At 38.3% G+C, this 20,982-nt stretch overlaps 1 protein-coding gene across 2 annotated transcripts in view; it reads left to right on the top strand.

Moving 5' to 3' along the window:
• ELAPOR2 (endosome-lysosome associated apoptosis and autophagy regulator family member 2) overlaps positions 1–20,019 on the top strand; it is a 181,513-nt gene extending 161,494 nt beyond the window's left edge. For both annotated transcript variants that reach the window (XM_045052322.1, XM_023250311.2), the window contains 3 exons: positions 4,129–4,307; positions 5,251–5,416; positions 17,249–20,019. In XM_045052322.1, the coding sequence (XP_044908257.1) occupies positions 4,129–4,307; positions 5,251–5,416; positions 17,249–17,308 (405 nt within the window). In that variant the 3' untranslated portion in view covers positions 17,309–20,019. The remainder of the gene's footprint in view (positions 1–4,128; positions 4,308–5,250; positions 5,417–17,248) is intronic.
• The last annotated feature ends 963 nt before the right edge of the window (positions 20,020–20,982 follow it).

The raw sequence follows: 20,982 nt of genomic DNA, 5'->3' as shown, positions 1-20,982 counted from the left end.
ACTGGGGGTGGTAACCTTATTGGGGAATTGGCATCAGAGAATCAGATTCTGATAGGATTTCTGAAAATCTGGAACGCAGATGGGCTAGGGCTGTTGCTCAGGTCACCTGGAGTGGGGAGCATGCTGGAGTGCTCACTGCATAAGTGGATCAAGGAGTGAGCGCTGTGTGGTCCAGGAACATGTAGAGGAGCTTGTCACCGGCTGGTCGGGGGGCAGGAGTGCAGGAAGAAATCAGAATGCTCTACCTAATCTCCTGCATTCAGAGTATTAGTAGCACTAGTGTTCCCCTCTAGGGATTTTTCTAACTTTAATTTAGGAAGTGAACCTGTAGTAAGAAATACATTGTACAGCAAATGTAGTACACAAACACCAACTCAGACACTTAGCAATATGCCTAAAAATGAAATTAAATTTCATGGGACAGTACCTATTTTCATATTTTATGATAAAGTCTAAGTGTAAAGTTAATATAAAATGTGTTTTCATCAAATAATTTAATACAGAACAGGAAAAGTTCCCAAATGGGCAACACTAAAACAAAAATTAGGAATGTTTTATTTAATTCATCAAGTGTGCTTGCCTCTGGATAGCTCATTCCAGTTTGGAGCACACAGAGACCATGCTGCTCATGCATCCAGTACACTGTTCAGCCAGTTTCTTTTTAACATTTTTAAGTGGGTCAAGGATGAAAATTCTTAGCTTACAAAAAAAAATGGTTTCTTTATAGTCCTCATAACAATGATAATACACTTTTTATGTCTCACAGTGGAAATTCTTTTTTACCATTTCTCAAAAATTGATACACTTATATAAAAAATTTTTTTAACATTTTTATTTATTTTTGTGTCAGGGAGACACAGAGCATGAGCAGGGAAGGGGCAGAGAGAGAGGGAGACACAGAATCTGAAGCAGGCTCCAGGCTCTGAGCTGTCAGCACAGACAGCCCCGACGCGGGGCTTGAACTCACAGACTGTGAGATCATGACCTGAGCCAAAGTCGGACACTCAACTGACTGAGCCACCAGGCGCCCTGATACAGTTATTTTTTAAAGAATAAATAAAAAACAAATGCATTCCCTTCTTTTGCCACCAAGTTCAACTCCAGGGCTTTGAAAAGTCGGATGACCTCTTTTCTAAATATTCTTTAATATTCAACATTTCTCTTCCAGAAAGTAATGATTAGAAGTTTAAGACCATGAGATTACAACAGTTTCTCTAATTTCATTCAAACTTTGCTTATTTAAAAAAAAAAACTGTTCAGCATGCTATAAGAATGTTATGAACACATAGTTGCAAGGTGATTGTTTTTAGATATTTGTTTTTGTCCTAAAAATAAACTTTTGGAACACTTTCATGTGTTAATCATATTGAAATATATAATTTCCCTCCCCAAATTTCAAATGTAACTTGAGAAATTGCAGAATTGGTTAAATACACCTTTCTGTTAGACTTAGATGTCAAGTTTGAAAATATTTGCCATAGGAGATCGGGCTTCAGTTAGAAAAATATAAATGCCACACTTAAGCTCATGCACCTTAGTGTATTCCATTGAGACAGTAAAACAAATGGGTATGACACAGGAAGTGGGTATTTACTGCCAGTCTCTGAATAAAATATTTAAAAAAGTCTGCCATTCAGTGAGCTTTATATAAGACTAATGACAGCTTTCCCTGTTTTCCGTTACCGTAGTCCCGCCTTCCCCCATGAGGGATATGTACCCAACCGCCCTGTGAATGCCTGAAACCGTGGATGGTACCGAACACTATATATATATACACCTTGCTTTTCCTTATACATATGTACATACATACCTATGATTAAGTTTAATTTATAAATTAGGCACAGTTAGAGGTAACAATCTGCAGTAATAAACGTTAAGTGAATGTGGTCTCTCTCTCACAATATCTTACCGCACTAAGCTCCCCCTTCCTTGTGATGAGGTGAGATGATAAAATGCCTGGGTGATGAGATGAAGTGAGGTGGATGACGTAGGCATCATGATGTACTGTTCGGCTAGTATTGACCTTCTGATGATCTATCAGGAGGGTCATCTGCTTCCCAAGTGAACCCCCAGAAAGTGAAGCTGCAGGTAAGGGGGCAGGTACTACGGCATGTTCATGAGCAAGGGTGGATTTCTTTGGGTGGCAACAGCCTTATGATAGAAAAAAAACAGTGATTGCAAACTAGTGCTGTGGGTATCATTTCAGTTTTTAATAATTGGACTGTGTTTCTGTCCCATTTCCCGCTCCATCCTTTGCAGTTTTTCACTCTGTATTGACGGAGAGCATATGTTCCCAATTCTGTAAATATATTGAATCCAGATGTGTATGAAGTTACATTTACACACTGCAGCAAGTACCCACTTAGAGCTGTTGTAAACTCTGGGAGTGGCACAACTCGGGGAAGAAATGCTCTTATCAGATTGGATCTTAGAAATCTATACCAGCTTCTCAGTATCTAGTAAGCATTACTTCCAAATGTCATGCAGTAGTAAAGATTTGAAGAGATACTGTGTTATCACTAAGAGGGATATTTTTAAGTTTATCATCAAATTTATCTCATTCTGTTCACAAAATATCCCAGCATGCTGGAAGAATAAATTTTTTCAGCTGCAGTGTCAGCCATTTTCTCCTCTGCCAATGACATGACCGAATGAAGGGATAAGGCATTCTAATTAATAGGTACAGACGACTGAGGAATTGTGCCAGTAGCTGGATTTTTTTTTTTTTTAACAATTTGAGGAGTTTATTGAGAAGTTAAGTATTCTGGGTTTACAAAGATCTTTTTAATTTGAAATTTTAACATTTCGGCTATAAGACTATGATTAGACATTAGAGCTTTAGCATTTTCACTGGCAAAAATTTTTGTTAGAATGTATTTCCAATGGAGTCATCATTGGCTGACCAGAGTTAACAGCTTTCTTTTTATTGTCATTATTTACACTTAGAGATGCAGCATTTGAATTTGATGGAACATGCCCCTCATTTCTCACCTCATCATTCTTATAAAAATAATGTGACCCCTTTGAAATGTAGTTTATTCACATTAAATTTAATGAAAATATTACAGTTGTCATGCAGTAAAAAAAAAAAATTCGATTACTAATGTCCTTTCTAAAAAACATGCTGAGAATTTTTATCCAGAACTTGGTTGAAACTTTTCCTTAAAATAAATATGGTTCTCCTGTTCTTTGTGTCTAATTGCAGAAACCTCTGTGCATGTCCAATAAAATTACACATCATGGTGTTATCCTTCTGTTAGGGTGTTGTTCAAGTGACCATCAAATACCAGAATATTTAGTCAGACACAATGGTCAAAAAATTGAGTGTTCTATGTCATTTAATGTCAATGAATGTAATCATCATGCAAGTTGCTGCTGGTCATTGTATTCGTTGAAGTATAAAAGGAAGCATGCACTGTATTCTAATTTTGGCTCTAGTTAGTGTTATTTGATCTATTCATAAGGAAATTCCTGATTGCTATTAAGTATATTGATTTTGTTATTCACTAGTCAGTTGCAAGTTGCAGTTTGAAAAACATTGCCCTAACAACATTGAGTCGTCTACTTTGGGAGGATAAGAATAAGGGCCTACTGTGGGAGGTGACCCAGAATAATGCATGGGAAAGAAGGGGGTAGTCTGTGTGACTCCCCCAACACCAGTCACCAAAGCCTGCCAGTCCTGGTGCGCCTACATGTCCTGGGTCCTGAATTTGCTCTTTTTCTCAGGGGAGACACGTGTTGGAGGAACTGGACTAACATCATAGGTGGATGAAACCCGTTCCAGTTACCTGTATTAGACAACCTAAGTTGTCATTTAAAAAGATGACTCAGAAGTCAGGGATCATAAGAAGTTTGAGGAAAAAAGCACAAATACTGTGTCCACATAGAGTCATTTTTATTCAACCTCCTCAACATGTACCCAGCCTTCTGATCTGGTGACCCATGTTTTTATTTGGTTTTGTTGTATTTTTGTTCATTATTTTCTTATTCATTCCCTGTCTTTCTTCTCTTTCGGAAGCTTCTTCTAGCTGAGTGCTGAATGATCCTCTATGCTTACTATGAATAAAGAGCAGAACCCTTCTTCTGAATCTCATTTCACATGTCATCTGTCTATGTGTGTTTTTAAAGGAAACCTTGTATGTATGGAATGAACCTAAATGGTGCATTAAAGGAATTTCTTTGCCTGAGAAAAAGTTGTCAACCTGCGAAACCGTTGACTTTTGGCTGAAAGTGGGAGCAGGTGTGGGAGCTTTCACTGCGGTTTTGCTGGTGGCTCTAACTTGCTACTTCTGGAAAAAGAATCGGAAGTAAGTAACCTCATTGGAGTGACCATGTAAGAACTGAAGGATTTCTTGTGAAAAATGTGGACCTAATTATGGTTACATCCAGTAGTTTCTTTCAGAGAGACAAGAACTTTCTCCTAGTGAAGGAGTTACAGGAAAGGCCTTTAAGAAAAGAAATGGAAATGATTATTATTCTGGTAATAGATTATAGAATGTTAGAGGTTATTGAATTAGACCTATCTGTATAAAACAGAGAGCAATGGAGGCTCTGGTTTGCTCAGGTAGATGGGAGCAGAGCTGAGATCAGAAGTCAAGTTGTCTCTCTCTGCCTCTACTTTTCTTTTCATGACAACATTGTGTCTTCTTGCTCCACTGTTTTCTTTTTCAGTTTCTTGTGGAAAGATACTTGCAAAGAAATAGACCAAGTTTATAGGCAGATATGACCTCTGTTTGCTCCAGTACTCCAAGAATCTAGAGTTGAATATTGAGTCTATTTCTGAATGTATATTGATCTGTTATAAGGTAGTAAATAGAAAGGAATGAGTTGTATAGAGAAACAATAAAGACCAAATCACTTACCTATGGTATTTTCATGCATATGAACTAAACTTTGGAAAATTATATAGTGAGTTAGCTTCCAAATATTTATACATTAAGAAAATGCATTCAGATGTCAAGGTTTCTCTCTGTTTTTCAAAAGTTCTTCGTAATTGGACAGTTTAACCAATGTGAGTTAATTGATAACTTTAACTGTACTGCCATTATTCTCATTATTGTCTGAAATCCTGGAAAAGATTTGTGCATGGATGGTAGGTAAATGAGAACACATAGTGCTTTAGCTATAGGTGAGGGAAATTTGTTAGCAATAGAGCAACTATACTACAAGAGCATTTAATGAGCTGGTTTATGACCACCTAAAATGAGTATTAATTTATATTAATCAGACACTTTATTTATCACTACTTAGACTGGAGTACAAATATTCCAAGTTAGTGATGACAACTAACTCAAAGGAGTGTGAACTCCCAGCTGCAGACAGTTGTGCTATCATGGAAGGAGAAGATAATGAGGAAGAAGTTGTATATTCCAATAAACAGTCACTACTGGGAAAACTCAAATCCTTGGCAACAAAGGTGAGAGCAGAATTGTAAGCTGGTATGACTGTGCATTTATTGATGAGGGGCTTATTAACCTAGTAGTAGCATTCATACAACCTTGTCATTTGGTCTGGCTCTTTCTCCATGGTTGGTTATCCAACAGAAATACCACTAGAAGTACACCGGGATATAAACATAAGAATATTCACTGCAGCATTGTTTTTTTTCTGGCTAACAAAGCAGAAACAACCTTACACACCATGAATAAGGAGTAGATAAGGAATTTCCATATACAAAGTAATAGAATACTATACAACTGTGCAGCTGTGAAGATTGACATATCTGCTAATAGGTCCAAGATAAGTAAAGTAAAACAACACATAGACGATCACAGTAATTAAATATTCATTTAAGTTAGTCTTCGCATATCAAACCATTAACAGTGGCTGCTTTTTGGGAGTCTTAAACTAATTGGAATCTTTAAGTTTTGAAATGGTGTATTTTTGTACTTTTTGGATTTTCACAAAAGTAATGTATTCTTTTCTAATTTTAAAAGTCTTAGGTTAATTAAAGATCTTACTTTTTAAAAAAAATTTGGTCACAAGGTGTTTTCACATTGAAAAGGCCAAAGTTATATAAACTGTTGAGGTATTAAAGGTACCTTATCAGAGGCCATCACATTTGTCAGGTTTGAAATGATTACTGTGTCCAAACAGATTAACATTATTAAGCCTTAAATGTTGCTTGTAAATACATTTTATTGACATTCTTTACCATTGACCTAAAATAGGAGAAGTTAGCAGTTTACCCCCTCAGCATTAAAGATAGAATGAAATAGAGGAAAGAAAATGTGTTTCAAATAATTTTCAGCAGGAAGGACAAGTGACAAAAGATTACATTTATTGAGAATGTTTTAATAACTATTTCCTTTTACTCTCATTTAAGTATGTAAATATATTACAAGGTATCATTTAAAAATAAAATGAATGAGCCATTTTTACTTTCTGCTAATGATTAACTTTTTTTTTTTTTCAATGTGGTACCTTAAGAAGGATGCTATTGCTATGGGATAACAAATGTACAGTTAGTATTAAGAGATGAGATGTTGCCCTGCTTGCAAAAAAAATCAAATAAGCCTGCCACTGTTTCTTGGCCAGTTTAGAAGACATGAAGCTCCTGGTCAGAGACAAAGGACTGCTCAGCACTCACAGCAGGAACATTAGCCAGGGTGTCAGAATTTATACCAGTTCCCCAAATCCTACTTTTCTCAGGGCTATGTGAACAGGAACAAATGTCCCTTGCACAGTCAATGGCTTGCATTACAGCAAAGCAAGTCTAAGCTTTGGCTACTTGGCTATTTTAGAATGTGCAGTTAGCATGCCTATTCTTTGCTCTAAAGAGAGTTATTATTGTTATTATTCTAGACAGGTAGTATGTGTGTTCATTGATCCAGAGGGAGACACTATTTCCTGACATCTGCTCTGGAAAAATATAGTATCTTTAACTTCCAAGGCTGCTTTCTATACCAAGATCCTTAAAGAGATAATCTTGAATAAAGAGAAACCACTGCCTTGCTCATAAGATGTAAAGAAATCCAAAAGAACCATGGAGAATTGTCTCCCCAAAATATCCAAACCTCATTTCTTTTCCTTTAAAATTTTTATAATGTTTATTTATTTTTGGGAGGGAGAGAGACAGACAGAGAGCAAGCATGAGTGGGGGAGGGGCAGAGAGAGATGGAGACACAGAATCTGAAGCAGGCTCCAAGCTCTGAGCTGTCAGCACAGAGCCCGACACTGGGCTCAAACTCACTAACTGTGAAATCATGTCCTGAGCCAAAGTCAGATGCTTCATCGACAGCCACCCAGGTGCCCCTCCAAACCTCATTTCTATACCATCTTGGCTCCTGATCAGTTTTCCCATTAGTATAGCACTGTATCCACCACTCTGTTTAATCTGATTATTGACTAAGGCTGGGTTTCAATCTGGTCACTTTACTGCATATAGCATTTAAATAAAGCTACTACTCTTAGGACACCAGACAGGAAGATGAGATGAACCTTCATTGTTAGCTTCAAACATACACCCAGGGTCCCAGATTCAACTAGCTGATTAAATCACATAAACCATGAGGGTCCACCTTAGAAAGCCAGGAAGCTTTCTCTTTAAGTCCCTCTATTGACCTTTCTGCTCAGCCTGCGATCTTTCCATTGGCACCGGGATCTTTCTTCCATAAGATTCATGTGGAAGAGAGTCACAGACGTTTTCAAAAATTTGCAGGATCCAATACAGCTCCCACTTTTGTCTACATATCGTGGCAGAGGAACTTGGTGAGTAGTATATTCAACCAAGTGGTTACTATCTTTTTGATCTAGGATGATGACAATCCAGACACCACAGAATGTATGAGGGACTTCACAGACTTTGTCTTGGCCCTGAAGGGTGACGTTTAGGTCAATTATATCATCCATAATAGTGTTTGAATAGTGAGTTGATGTTGACATGAATGTCATCAGAAGCTGAGATAGTGTCATTCATTATTTCAGCTAAAGTCAGAGACAAATTTCATACCACCTTTTCTAATTGAATACCTGCCTTTAGGGTGAAGGTGAGTAACATCAGTTATCCCTTCAGATACCTCTAAATAACCAACAGTAGTCTCATTTTGAAAATCCTTGGAATTGTTTAAGGGTTAATGATATATTGGGGCTATTTCCACAAATAATTGAATTATGACCACTTAGAACCATTCCTAGGGTACAAATCAAGCCACCATGTTTTTAGGAGAGAAATTAATACCTGGATTCTGCACAAGAAGTACAGTCCTGAAGGTACATACAGTGCCTTTGGAAAGAAAATAGTGTTTACAGTTGTTGGAGATACCAAATAGGACCTTATATTAGTTAAGCAACTCAGACTGATGGTGCCTGCAAGCTCCTTGCTGGCTAGTAAACCTTAAGGTTCCCCATTCACTTCAAGTAGTTCTGTCTCTTCATTGTCTTTGAGGAGACTGCTTGAGGTCAGTCTTTCCAACTTTTCCTGTTTGCCCGTGCTGCAAACTAGGTGGTACTTCTTCACTCCAAGGAATGACTGAGCAATGGCAATAGGAATGGTAGTGTTGATGTTTTGGGGGCAGAAGCTGGGGCCATTCCCTGTGCTACTTCGGATCGACTTCTCAGTAAGTTGAAGAGGAATTATGGTTAGAGCATCTGATGGGCATGGTAGACATAGGAGTCTTTGAGACTCCTAGGTTTGAGAGAGGAACACTAAGGCATTGTCCTTTATAAAAGGTGACAGAGTGGCTCTGAAAAACAAATGATCATTAACATCCTTCCATCGTTCATACCTCTTAGGGTCTAAAGTATCTCCTTCTCAGGCACCTCATTATCAGACTACATTGTTAATCTTCTTCCACTGCCACAAAATCAGTTTTTCCCATTTCAGCTAAAACTTCACCTTATTTCTACTTATCCCATTATTGGCACTCATTCCTATGCTCCAGAACATTCAAGTGCAAGAGGGACAAAGGCATTAAAAAAAACTTATGATGAAGACCCAGTGTGTCCTCTACCCTTGTCCATGTGGGCTGTGGTAGGAGGTCTTGATAAGCTGTGTAGTCAGCGAAGTGATTGGTATTCTTTCGGTCTAGGGTTTTTGACAGTCCAGTAAAACAATACAGATGGCTAAACTAGAATTATATTTGAATCTCCTAGACTCCCTTCTGGTGGGGTTTACTACCAGCCATTCTGGGAGTGGCTTTTGAGTAAAAAGGACACATCATGTCCAGGAGTGGTCAGGGTAGAAACCTGGATTTTTTTATAAGTGTATATAACCTTATATAAATGCATATAACCTCAACTTTCTTACTGATAATTATGTGTGACACAGCCAAGAGGAGATGATCCCTTTCTGGGGATAGCCATGTTTAGTAACTGAATAATCTTATTAAATGTGTGGACTAGGAGGAGGTGAGGGAGATAGAGTCAGAAATCTTTTGATTTGATTTTTGAGAAGGCCCTTCTAATGGTCAATGATATTTTTCAACAGTATGAAGTGTCGAACGTCCACTGAACACCTGTACTCTCAGCCCATATTCAGGTAGCTTTGGTGATAAAAAGGGCATCATTTTAGACTGGAAGTGATTCATAAAGCCACAAACATTAATAAGATTGTTTTCAAAGGCCATAGTGGTGTGGCTAGAGTCAACAGATCAGACTGAAAGAGGAACACCATAACCTGAACAGGCATTACAAGTGGTAAGGAATTACTGACAGCCCAAAGAGAGGTGATCAGAGATGTGACATACATAATCAATTTTCCAGGGAAAAGCTGGTCAACTTTTGACATGAATCCCAAGTCTTGCATGCTGTGGTAACCTCTGCATCCAAAAAACAGTCCTTTACTTTGTGCTCAGTGTGTGATGCCAGATTCATTGCCATGGTGGACAGAATGATGGGTCCGTGCAGCATTTTTGGCAGTCCAGTGCAGTTTCTATAATGTGCTTAATTCCATTTGATCTTTTCAGACAATGGGTCCTTAATGGAAGTATCTTCATGAATGACCCAGATGATTTGATCAGCTAAGATTTGTTTCTGGAATTTGTTGCCCCAAATTTAACTTTAACTTTAACGTGCCAGTCTATAGTTTTCCAAGTGGCAGACCAAATAGTTTGACTCTTGGCAATAGCTCAAGAGTTACTGGAGATAGAATAAGGTTTATCAAGAGAAGTACTGGCCACAGCCATGAGAGTGGCTTTGGGTTCTGCCCACTGAGCCAGACAATTTTGTAGGTTTTCAGTTATTCATACCTGGTGCTGAGATAGGACAGCTACAGCGGCTGGTCGACACTCGTTGGGTGTCAGATCAACCAAACCTTCAGTAAATGCAGCCCCAATCATGCAGTAGAACTTTGGTGAACCAAGGGCCAGAGCCAGTGGCTTCATTTTTGGAGGTGAAGTAGGGGATAAAGTTCCCCCCGTAGGGTATGCTGCCATATTTTCCTGTGAGGCTGAGTTGCTGCTGGGCAGTATCAGCTATATTCTTGAATACATCATTTATATTTGACAAGTGAGGCTTATTATGCCCTTTCCACCTTGCTGACCCACCATGAACAGGACTTTCAGGCTATGGTGCCACAAGCTGCGCATGACAGTGGCTTTAAGTTTTGTCAAGAACTCAGTAATAAGCAAATAGTTGCTTTTCAAAAGGACTACACGTGGTAGCCATATCAAGGTGATGAATCTAAAATCCCAAAAGATGTTTCTGGGAGAAGGCTCTTTACCATTGCTGGAGTCTCTAATTGGCAGCAACATTAATGACTGAGAATTGTAACACAAACTGGTCATTAGGGTTGTGAGGCCACGTGGTGGAGAGCATGATTCAACTTACTGGACAGTACTTAACATAGCCTGTTAGTTTGGGCCTGCCTCAAAAGATACTACTTTGTAGGTTAGCTGATAGAAGACAGCAGGGAGCATATTCAAGTGAAGCCATATTGTCTCCAATAGCAAAGAATCTGGTAAGGTGCTGGACTGCTTTTCCATGGCTGGCAGATGGCAAATCTAGTCACATAGTCTCCAGAACCTTTAGTCAATTAGCAGGTTCCTGAATTTTGTTGGGGTTTATCAACCATCTTTGTTGGCGGAAGTCTGATAGCACAGGCAGGGCTATTGAGACTGGGACTTTTAACTTGACACCAACAGTGCATCATTTGGGTTGTGACAACTTTGGGCATCAGAAGGTGGAGAAACTTCTGTGTAGTCATGACACAGGCACTTGTTGCAAATGGCCGAGGAATTAGGAACCCTTGGTACATTCTGCTAGCTCTTCTCTGCATGGGACTGCTGTTGACCAGGGGAATCTCCTCTGGTACTTAGGAGATGAGGATGTATAAGCATATTCACCTCCTACTTTTTCAGATGTAGAAGCAGCAACATCTTGAGTAGGCCTGTAGAGCCCTTCACACAAGGTCACATCATCTTACCTTCCCTGCTGAGAGCCTTGCTTAAACCCCATTCATTGAATTTGCATGTCCCTCTCCTATCACAGGTTCTGGTAGAATGGTGATTTTGGTGGCTGCAACGAAGAGTGATAAATGTTTGAATCCCTTCCCTCCTCAGAACTCCCTAGCATACTCAGATGGTTGTGCGTAGCCTTCTTTCCCTCTCCGTGACAGGAAAACTAATCATCTTTCTCTTTAAAGCAGCTAAAGTCAAGGTAGATGAGGAGGATGGAATTAAGGGTGCAGAGACAAAGGCAATTTCTGTGACAGCAAACAAGGCATGCGTTTGCTTTTGTTTTTAAGCAGCACAGCAGTTGCTCAACCAAACTTCCAGTATTTTGGTCCATGTGAAATCCCATGTTGAATGGCAAGGTTATCATTCCTAACATCATCTGTTTCAGCTTTGCGACTCCTTAGCAAAATTGATTTCTGTCTGAGGCTGAGGGTATTATGTCCTTTTGTTGATTGAGGCTTGACTCACATATTGGAGCCTTTTAAAAACATTTTTTTTAAATATTTATTTATTTTTGAGAGAGAGCACAAGCAGGGAGGGGCAGAGAGAGGGGGACACAGAATCTGAAGCAGGCTCCAGGATCTGAGCTGACAGCAGAGAGCTTGATGTGGAGCTCGAACCCATGAACCATGAGATCATGACCTGAGCTGAAGTTGGACACTTAACCAACTGAGCTATCCAGGGCACCCCTTCATTTTCATCAATCTAAATTATAGCCTGGTTTTAAAATAAAGGATAGGGGAAGTTTTCAGGTGGGGCTGATCATACTAACTTATGAAGATTCCTTTGGGTCAGTTTCTCATTCTCCAGTGACCTTCTGCATTGTAAACCCAATATGGGGCATGAAGAGTCTCAATACTAGTCATAGCCTCACTAGGTTTTCCTGCGGGAATTAGTCTCAGGGAAATCTCCCAGAGAAGGCCAAAGCTTTGTTACTGCAGTCAAGACCCATTACAAAATGTCTGAGACTTTTTATAGTCATCTTTGATAAAGTTGGCATGGTAGAGTACAAGAGATGTTTATTCCTAGGATGGCCCAGCTGGTGCATTCTTTTTTTTTTTTTTTAATCATTTTTAAAAATTTATTTAGTTTTGAGAAAGAGAGAGAGAGAGTGAGAATGAGTGGGGGTAGGGCAGAGAAGGAGACACAGAATCTGAAGCAGGCTCCAGGCTCCAAACTGTCACCACAGAGCCCGACGCGGGGCTCAAACCCACGAGCTGGGAGATCATGACCGGAGCCTAAGTCAGACACTCAACTGACTGAGCCACCCGGGTGCCCCAGCTGGTGCATTCTTAATGATCATTTATTCCTGCCACATCATCTCCAAAGAGAATCAGCAAAAATTCTAACAAGTCACCTAGTTTCTGCCCTTAAGTAGGTTCCATTTTTTTTCTTTAATGGTCATCATAGGTACATATCTCTGTAACCTTTGTGTGAAAGAGGGTGAAACCTTTTCCTATAATGATGAATTTTAGTATTATTTGTTAGCAAGGAACACAGCTGCAGCTGATGGCCTGATTGGTGAGGAAATCCTCCTTCTCAGAAGAGTGTTAACAACATCTAGGCCACCATTCAGACAGCTGACCCGTGAAGTCTTGGAACCACTTCCCAGAACTCAGTCTACAACTACTTCCTCAGTTCCTTTTCATTTGTAGGCAGTGAAGTGGACGACGATTTTATTACCTTGTTGAGCATATAATTTGGTCAAACAGAAAGATACCTTTCTGTCAATTTGCCATCCTCATCAGCAAAACAGTGAAGAACTATCAAGGTTCTGAAACTGCACTATACTTGCTAGCCAACAAATTAGCCTGGCATTCTTTCTTGGACATTTTGAAGACAGAAGTCTGCTGGGTCAGAGACAAAACAAGTTTATTACTTGGAGCAATAGCAGTAGTCAAAACAACAGTGTTTACTTTGTTTCCTGAAGCCCCACTTACTACAGAGTGAAGCAGACTAGATGACACACAGTGGGTTATGTTATAGAAAAGGAGCCCTTAGCTTGGGGAATCTGAATGTTTTATAACAGTCTGGAATCATGTCTGCCATTTACTCCACAGAGAGGGACAGTATGAGAGCTGTAGGCAAACTATTCTTTTGTTCTAGAAGAAGACTTTACCTATGTCATCCAAGGCTTTTTGTAATATAAGCATATTTGTGAAGATTGTGTACCGTAATGGACATTGAACGTATTCCTCCCAAGCATTCAGAAACACAGGAGACCCATGGAGAATTACCACCGTCATTAGTTTACTTAACCTTCTCTTGCCTGATTTGATCTTGTGATTCCTTATTTGTAAGGGCATTGTCTTATAATGGAGGAAGCATTTAGTGCCAGGCAAGATTTTTAGGACAGAGTGACCTCTAAGCTGAATGCAAAAGAAAAAGAGAGAATTACAAGTATCAGTAAACTTTTAAGTGTCTCCTCATATTGCAGGACCTCCTTTGTTGCTGTTATATGGCCAGAGAATTGAAATCTTGAAAGGCACCTGAAAACAATCACAGGAAACATAGTGGAAGATAAAGTCTTTCTCCCTGAGAAGGCTCAGTGCACCTAATTCTGTTTTGCATAGCAATTCTAATTGACAGAATAATTTAAAAATTGTTTAAATGAAAATTTAAAATGTTATGGGAAAACTGAAAGAATTATACAGTGGTACAGTCATATACCCACCACCTAAATTTTACATCTGATTTATTACCTATCTTTCTAAATCTCTATCCCTCTTTCATTTATCAATACATCTTTTTTTTTTATGAATTTCAGAGTAAGCTATAGAATTCAATACATTTCATGCCTAAACACTTCAGGATACATGTAACTGATGAGAGAATTAAATATTTTCAGTTTTTTCTAAGGGACAGTGTATACATAGAGTGAAATGCCCACATAACAAGGATGCAATCTGCTGAATTTTGAGAAGTGTATATGCTGTGTCACCCCAAATCCTATCAAGAAATAAGATGTTAGCCTCACCACTGAAAGCTGACTCACATCCTTTTGCATGCAATTGATCCCTATCCTTGTCCCCCCAGAGGAAACCACTGTAGTAATCTTTTTAAACATAGATTCGTTTTATCCGTTTTAGAACTTCATATAATTGCAATTACACGGTGTGTAGTATTTTGTATAAGTTTTCTTTCACTCAGAAAAATGCTTTTGAGATTTGTCTACCCTCTGTTTATCAGTAATAGATTCATTTTTATCCAGGAGTAGTATTCTATTAGATGGATATGCCAAAATTTGTTTACCCATTCTCCTATTGATAAATACTTGTGCCATTTCCAGTATCTAGCTCTGAATAAAACTGCTATGTATATCATTGGACAAATCTTAATAGTGTGTCCTACTTTACATTTTTTTTTTATGCTTGGCTTTGTAGAGTAAAAATGGCTGTAAGTTTCTTAACTGTCTTAATGTCATTTAAGATTTGCTTTATCTTATATATTCTTATTCATGTCCTAAAGGCCAGACCTTATTTGGTATTTTCCTACCAATACACTGGACTTGTCAGGTTTTATCTATAGATTGACTTTTCTTGACTTTCCTCAGCAACTTTAAAAATATATCTTCAGGAATTTCTTTCAACTTTTTTCTTTTATTTTTTCATTCCACCATCATTCATGGAACATTGTCTGTTAGACACTCTGCCCGGTTTTGGTGATACGTCAGAGACTATCTAGTTTATTAGTGCAGGACACATGCACATTTTACACATACACACAGACACACCCACACAATGATCATCCAGTATGATAAGAGCATTGAGTTAGAGTCTCGTGGAGAACACAGGAGAAGGGAATGCAGTAAAATGGGTAGTGATGAGGTAAGGAGAAGCTTCTGGAAGTTGACTTTTGAGTAAATTCTTGAATTCAGAACTTAAAAAAAATCATGTGTATGGCATCTTTATTTAATGCATGAGTAAACTGATATCTAGAGACTTTTCCTTATTTGTCCAAGGGAGGGTTAGGTAGGAATTAAAAACCCCATCTGCTGAGTTCAAGTCCAGTGTTTTTCCTTCTGAAATGTAGCATTTCAGTACATATTTATAACCACTGATTGACAGCCTACCATGGGGTAGGCCTGGAGTCATGTTTTGGGAATTAAAAAAAATGAATAATCTGCAATTCTGCCATCCGTAAGTCTCAGGTAGTGGTGCTGACTCCACACACACGCGGATGTGTTTGGATGCATATACCCCGCCATCTCACCAATAGGAGCAAAATCCCATGGGAACACAGAGGACATGGCATCTAAAGCCATAGGAAGCTAACATGATTCTATAAAGTGTTTTCAGTGTTTTATTTCAAGTGACGCCTTGAGGATCACCAGCAGGCCTCTTCCTCTTTCCCCCTCAGGAACATATTGAATCAAATTGTCTCCAGGAAAGGCCATAAATATCTTGGATTTCCTTTTAAGTTATTGCTGACACCCTAAAGCTCTTTCCCATGATGCACTGTAGGCTCCTTGAGGACAGACATTTTGTATCCCTGAAGTCTAGTCATGCGCTTGCAGTGCATTGGTGCTTAATAAACATTTGAATCATCAGTGGTTATTTCAATAAAATGAAGTCCTGTCAACAGGAGGCTTCAGGCAAGCTTCTTCAGGGCCACAGAGAGCACTGAGGAGATGTGCATCCTGCCCTCCCAGGGCCATGTCATCTCAGCATGGGCAGGGATAAGTGATAGGTTGGTGTTCATGTGGTGACATTTTTCCTGTAATCCTTTCCCTCTAGCCCTAAAACTTGTCTGAAGTCTTGGACTTCACTCAAATGAGAGAAAGCACAAAAGCAGCCTTATTCTTTCTGGCAGGCACCCAGTGTCTACTCACTTTTATTGTCTCATTTGACTTCTCTACTTCAGACACACATCTGTTTGCACCTAGGACTGGTATGCCTCCTATTTCCTTTACTTTAAAAATAATGCTAGTTTCCTTCATCTCTATCCTCTTTGAAAGCATAGTCACCCCATTGCATTCCAGTAGGATTCAGAAAGTTTTTTTCTAACGTGAACAATGAGACATTGGGAGAAATCTCTTCTCTTAATTCTCTTTTTCCCCGTTAAAGATTCACTTAAAAATTTGTTTAAGTTTATTTATTTTGAGAGAGAGAATCCCAAGAAGACTCTGTACTATCAGTGCAGAGCCCAACTCAGGGCTCAAACTCATGAAGTGTGAGATCATGACCTGAGCAGAAATCAAGAGTCAAACACTCAACCAGCTGAGCCACCCAGGTGCCCCAAGGATTGCTTATTTTAATAGGCTACAGTTTGAATGTAATACATAACACAAGCCAGCAATGATGAATTTGAGTTAAACTATTGACATTACCTGATGACTTGTTTTTAATATCTTTAGTAAGTATATGCCCAAAAGATTTTCCTAAAACATATCAATGAATCCTAACGATCTTATGTCTTATTGGTGCTGTCCTCATTTATTTCTGCTGTCCTTCTTCTTCTATTTATCCTATATTATCTTGAGAATACGTAGTTTGCATTAGTTCTCTTTTGTAAAAAATTCACATGTCAGGGTCATCTATTTTGGCACGGAGGTCAGATATCCCTTTGGGAAGGGTCTCAGTGGTTTCTTCACAAAAAACACAGCTACATCTTTTTCTATCTATTGCAGTAATGTGTTTGCTTCTATTTTGGTTTGTCTGTCTTATCTCCTGGACATCAAAAGCATCCTTTAGGGTAGGCATGCTATTTGTTTTATATCTGCCACTTCCTGTAAAATCCTAATTACAACTGGCAGGTATATAGATTGAAATGATATCCAGAACTTTCCTTTTGGACCCATAAGATCCTAAAATCTTAATGGAATATGAGTTGATTTTGTTTTTTTTTCTTCATAGGAAAAAGAAGACCATTTTGAATCTGTTCAACTGAAATCCTCAAGATCCCCAAATATATGAAAAGACAGTGCCGTAGCCTTCAGACTAAGGAACAAAGAAAGCTGATCTCTAGTTTCAGAGGACCGTAGTTTAGATCCTGTCCTCATATCCGGCACATTGGTGATCTCACAGAGGAGGGCCATGCCGCTGAAAAGGGAAGGAGGTTGAAATGTTTGATTGCCTTATCACATGGTCAAGTATCTTGCCAAAAATAGGAAAGCAAATGGTTTGGGTCTCAACTGAAGATGAAGCTCCACTCAGGAAGAGATTTATCTGTAAATAGACATAACTGGAAACCAAGGTTAAGCCCACCAGTGCACTGCTGATGCATGCCATATAATTAATGGGTAACTTTTATTCTTTATAACTTCTACATAAAAAGTATGCTTTGGAGGGCAGATTTGAGCGTATGCATTGTGATCCCATTTATGTCTTTTCTTTGGGGAAGATTTGAAAAAATTTTAAGGTAGAGTTTTTTTTCCCATTATTTATTTTCCTGACATACCTTAAAACATCTTTTCTATTAAAAAATCATGAACAAAGAAAGACAGTAAGTTTTTCATTTTTTCGTAGGGTCTTTCTTGATTTCAGAAGCCTGAGTAAGTAACTTTTTAGGAAGAGTAAACATGTAAACACGTGTTCGGGTTTTCTACACTTCTATTTGCCTTTGAAATTTCATCCTTGTTGGAACCGGTAAGAAGGGCTTGAATGAAGGTGTTGAAAGGAATATTAAAAAATAAAAAAAAAAAAAAGCCAAGAGAAGCCAGACTTCCCATGAAAACAAGCAACCTGACATGATCATAGAAATCAAATGCTTAAAACCATTTATGTAATGTTTGAAGTACAATTTTAAATGAGTGAGAAAGCTTGTTTATAAAATCACTTGCAAAGTCATGAAGAAGAAAGGGGGATGGCTTGTGTATAAGTACAGATAACTGTGAAAAGGTATTGGGATAATTTCACGGTTCACAGAAAATGGCAGTGGGATATTTGTTGTCTATCAATCATCAAAGGTATATGGTTATTTTTCTGTTAACACATTGAGAATTATGACTTTCATAGAAATTTTTCATTTTGAGCAAATAAGGCAGGAATTCCATTTTGGACCATTGCATATAATTGTATTCACACTAAAAATGTGGTTATACCATAAGTAGTTATGAAATAAGTGTTGTTCTTATTCAGAAGTGATCCAGGTAATCGTGATATTTCCTCTGATGGATGGGTTTCTAGTATTAGCACGACTTGAATGTTATCTGTTGAGAGAAGTTTGGAAGAAATTGGATTTGACTAATTTTGTGTAAACTTTAATTGTTTCAAAACTGGGAAAGAGGGGAGTTTATTGATCATTGATGATCTAAGGTGCTCCGGTTTGTTTTCAATAAACAGTAATCTTTGTAGATCTTAATCTAGATTTCTAAAAAGACTGGTGATTGCCTTAGAGGCAGGCCACAGGGGCAGTGTTTGTGTGCCCCAAGTCTTTGAATGAGGTATGATTTGTAATTTTTGATTCAGCAGGTAATGTCTTTATTTTTGTGGAAAATGGGAGAAAAATAAATAATGGTGCTTATTCGGTGGGTAAAACACTGGACCATCCTGTTATTGTTGAATGAATGTTTGTTTTGTGTACATCTTTGCTGTGGGATTCATGAGTCGAGATGAGGTTGCCATTATTTTATTGTTGTGAAATTCAGGGAGGGCGTCCCTTAGCATAAACCTTTTCCATGTTTAATTTCTTAAATCTTATTTTTTTAAATAAGAGATTATTAGAAGAAATTATTTTGGCCTTGCTCACATTTCCCTGGTAAACCGTGCTGATGAAACACGTTCCCCAACTTGATCCAAATTTAAACAGAAGAGTGGCAATCCATTTGAGATGCCCCTTTTCAGAGGAACCCCGGCAAATGTATACAGGCTGCACAGAGTCAGGAGGGTCCACAGAGTCACCTGTCACCTCTCTCCAACTTAGGCTGTGCTCCACGTGTGTATGTACCAAGCCATAGAGATAATTGGGATTTGCTCCCAGGTAGCTTCTTTCTTCTCCTGTCACTGGACTAAAATCTCTGACATGTCAAAAAATGCCTTAAATTTTAATGAACTCTCTGAAAATGTAGTTGGTATTGAAGAATTTATTTATTTTATTTCTAATTTTAGGTATAAAATAGATTTTGTCAGCTCGCCCCATCTTTGGAAAGGAGCTGCCTTTTCCCTTTGGATCCCAGTGATTTGTCATTTTATTCCAAGCACTGAAGAAGTGTGACAGAAAGAGTATCACGAGGAAAATATTCAGACCAATCTTAGCTATAAAATTTACTGGAGTTTTATGTCTTGCCTTTGCAGAACACAGTGGAATGTTGAAAGGCATAAACAAATTAATCATGTTTCTGTGACTTTTAATAGACATTTGTTGTTTCTTTCCCCTCATAAATGGTAGAAGAAGAAGTTGTAGGTTATTTTTCTAAGAGGCCCAGGTTTTGAAGCCTTAAATACTTCGTTAAGTCTACGGTTGCCTGTAATATCTCTTAGCACTCTGTCAAAACATATTTAAATCAGTTTTCTGCTGGATGAGACCATGTCTTCTATGGATAAATTACATCATGCCATTTAACACTGTTGAGCAATTTGATACATGTCCACTTGATTTAAAAGACTGAATTTTATGCTTGTTGACTTTTCTCCTTTTTGGTTGCTAGTAATCAAGTCCTTTGCAGGATTAAAAATGTTTCATAGTATTTTTGTGTAGACTTTTGTGGTTATTTTCTTCCCAAGGAGAAAATATGGTTTAAATGCTTATCTGGAAGAATTGCTTGGGTCCAGTCATTTATTAAGTGGAGTCTCCAGGTTCGTAGGTGGAGGGTCATGATTGACTGTGATTCTTCAAGACCCTCTGGGGCATCTGTCATTGGACATCTCTAAATAGAACTACCTCCTATGCTTCCTGGCCATTCCTAATGGGAAGCTAATGTGCAGATCATTTCTCTCATCCCATGAAAGTGAATTTCCTGGAAGTTGGGGTGGGAAGATGACTGCAGCTGGTAAGTTTAAAGTCAGTGTATTGCTCACATTTATCTTTTTTTACACAGAAGTTAGCGAGAATAGATCTTCTTTAGAGAAGTTAAAATACCCTCACATCTAGTTTGTCATAACCATGAATACTATCTCAGATTTATAAGACCAAATCCTAAATTAAGGTTGTCCTAAAGGAAAGATTCCAAGGGGAGTAAACTGGAAAAAAAAAAATCCCAATACTTGATGCATTTGTTGAGTGCTAAAATGGACTTCATCCTCACAGTAACTGGCCAGAGATGACATTCTTGCTGGATTTTATTTCTTTTAGTTTAACATTTTAAGATGAGTTCATTTTAGGATCATAAATGAAGGAAGTAAAAACTTGGATACGGGGACAAATAATTGAAAATTGATAACACTATTGCAGTTGATACTGATACTACCATTACGATTGCTATTACTAATGCAATTGTCTGGATCAGAGACCAGCAAATTTTGCTGTAAAGAATCAGATAGTAAATATTTTCAGCCTTGCAGGACATGTGGTCTCTGTTGCAGCTCCTCAGCTCTGCTGCTATGGCGTGAAAGCAGCCACAGACCATATGCCAACAAATGGGTGTGGCTGCATTCCAATAAAACTTTATGTACGTAGAAATTTGAGTGTCATTTATATTTCACTTGTCATG

Source organism: Felis catus, chromosome A2 (assembly GCF_018350175.1).
Source record: "Felis catus isolate Fca126 chromosome A2, F.catus_Fca126_mat1.0, whole genome shotgun sequence".
NCBI lineage: Eukaryota > Metazoa > Chordata > Mammalia > Carnivora > Felidae > Felis > Felis catus.
The sequence above is the reverse complement of the archived record's forward strand: the minus strand, read 5'-3'. Positions and strand labels throughout refer to the sequence as shown.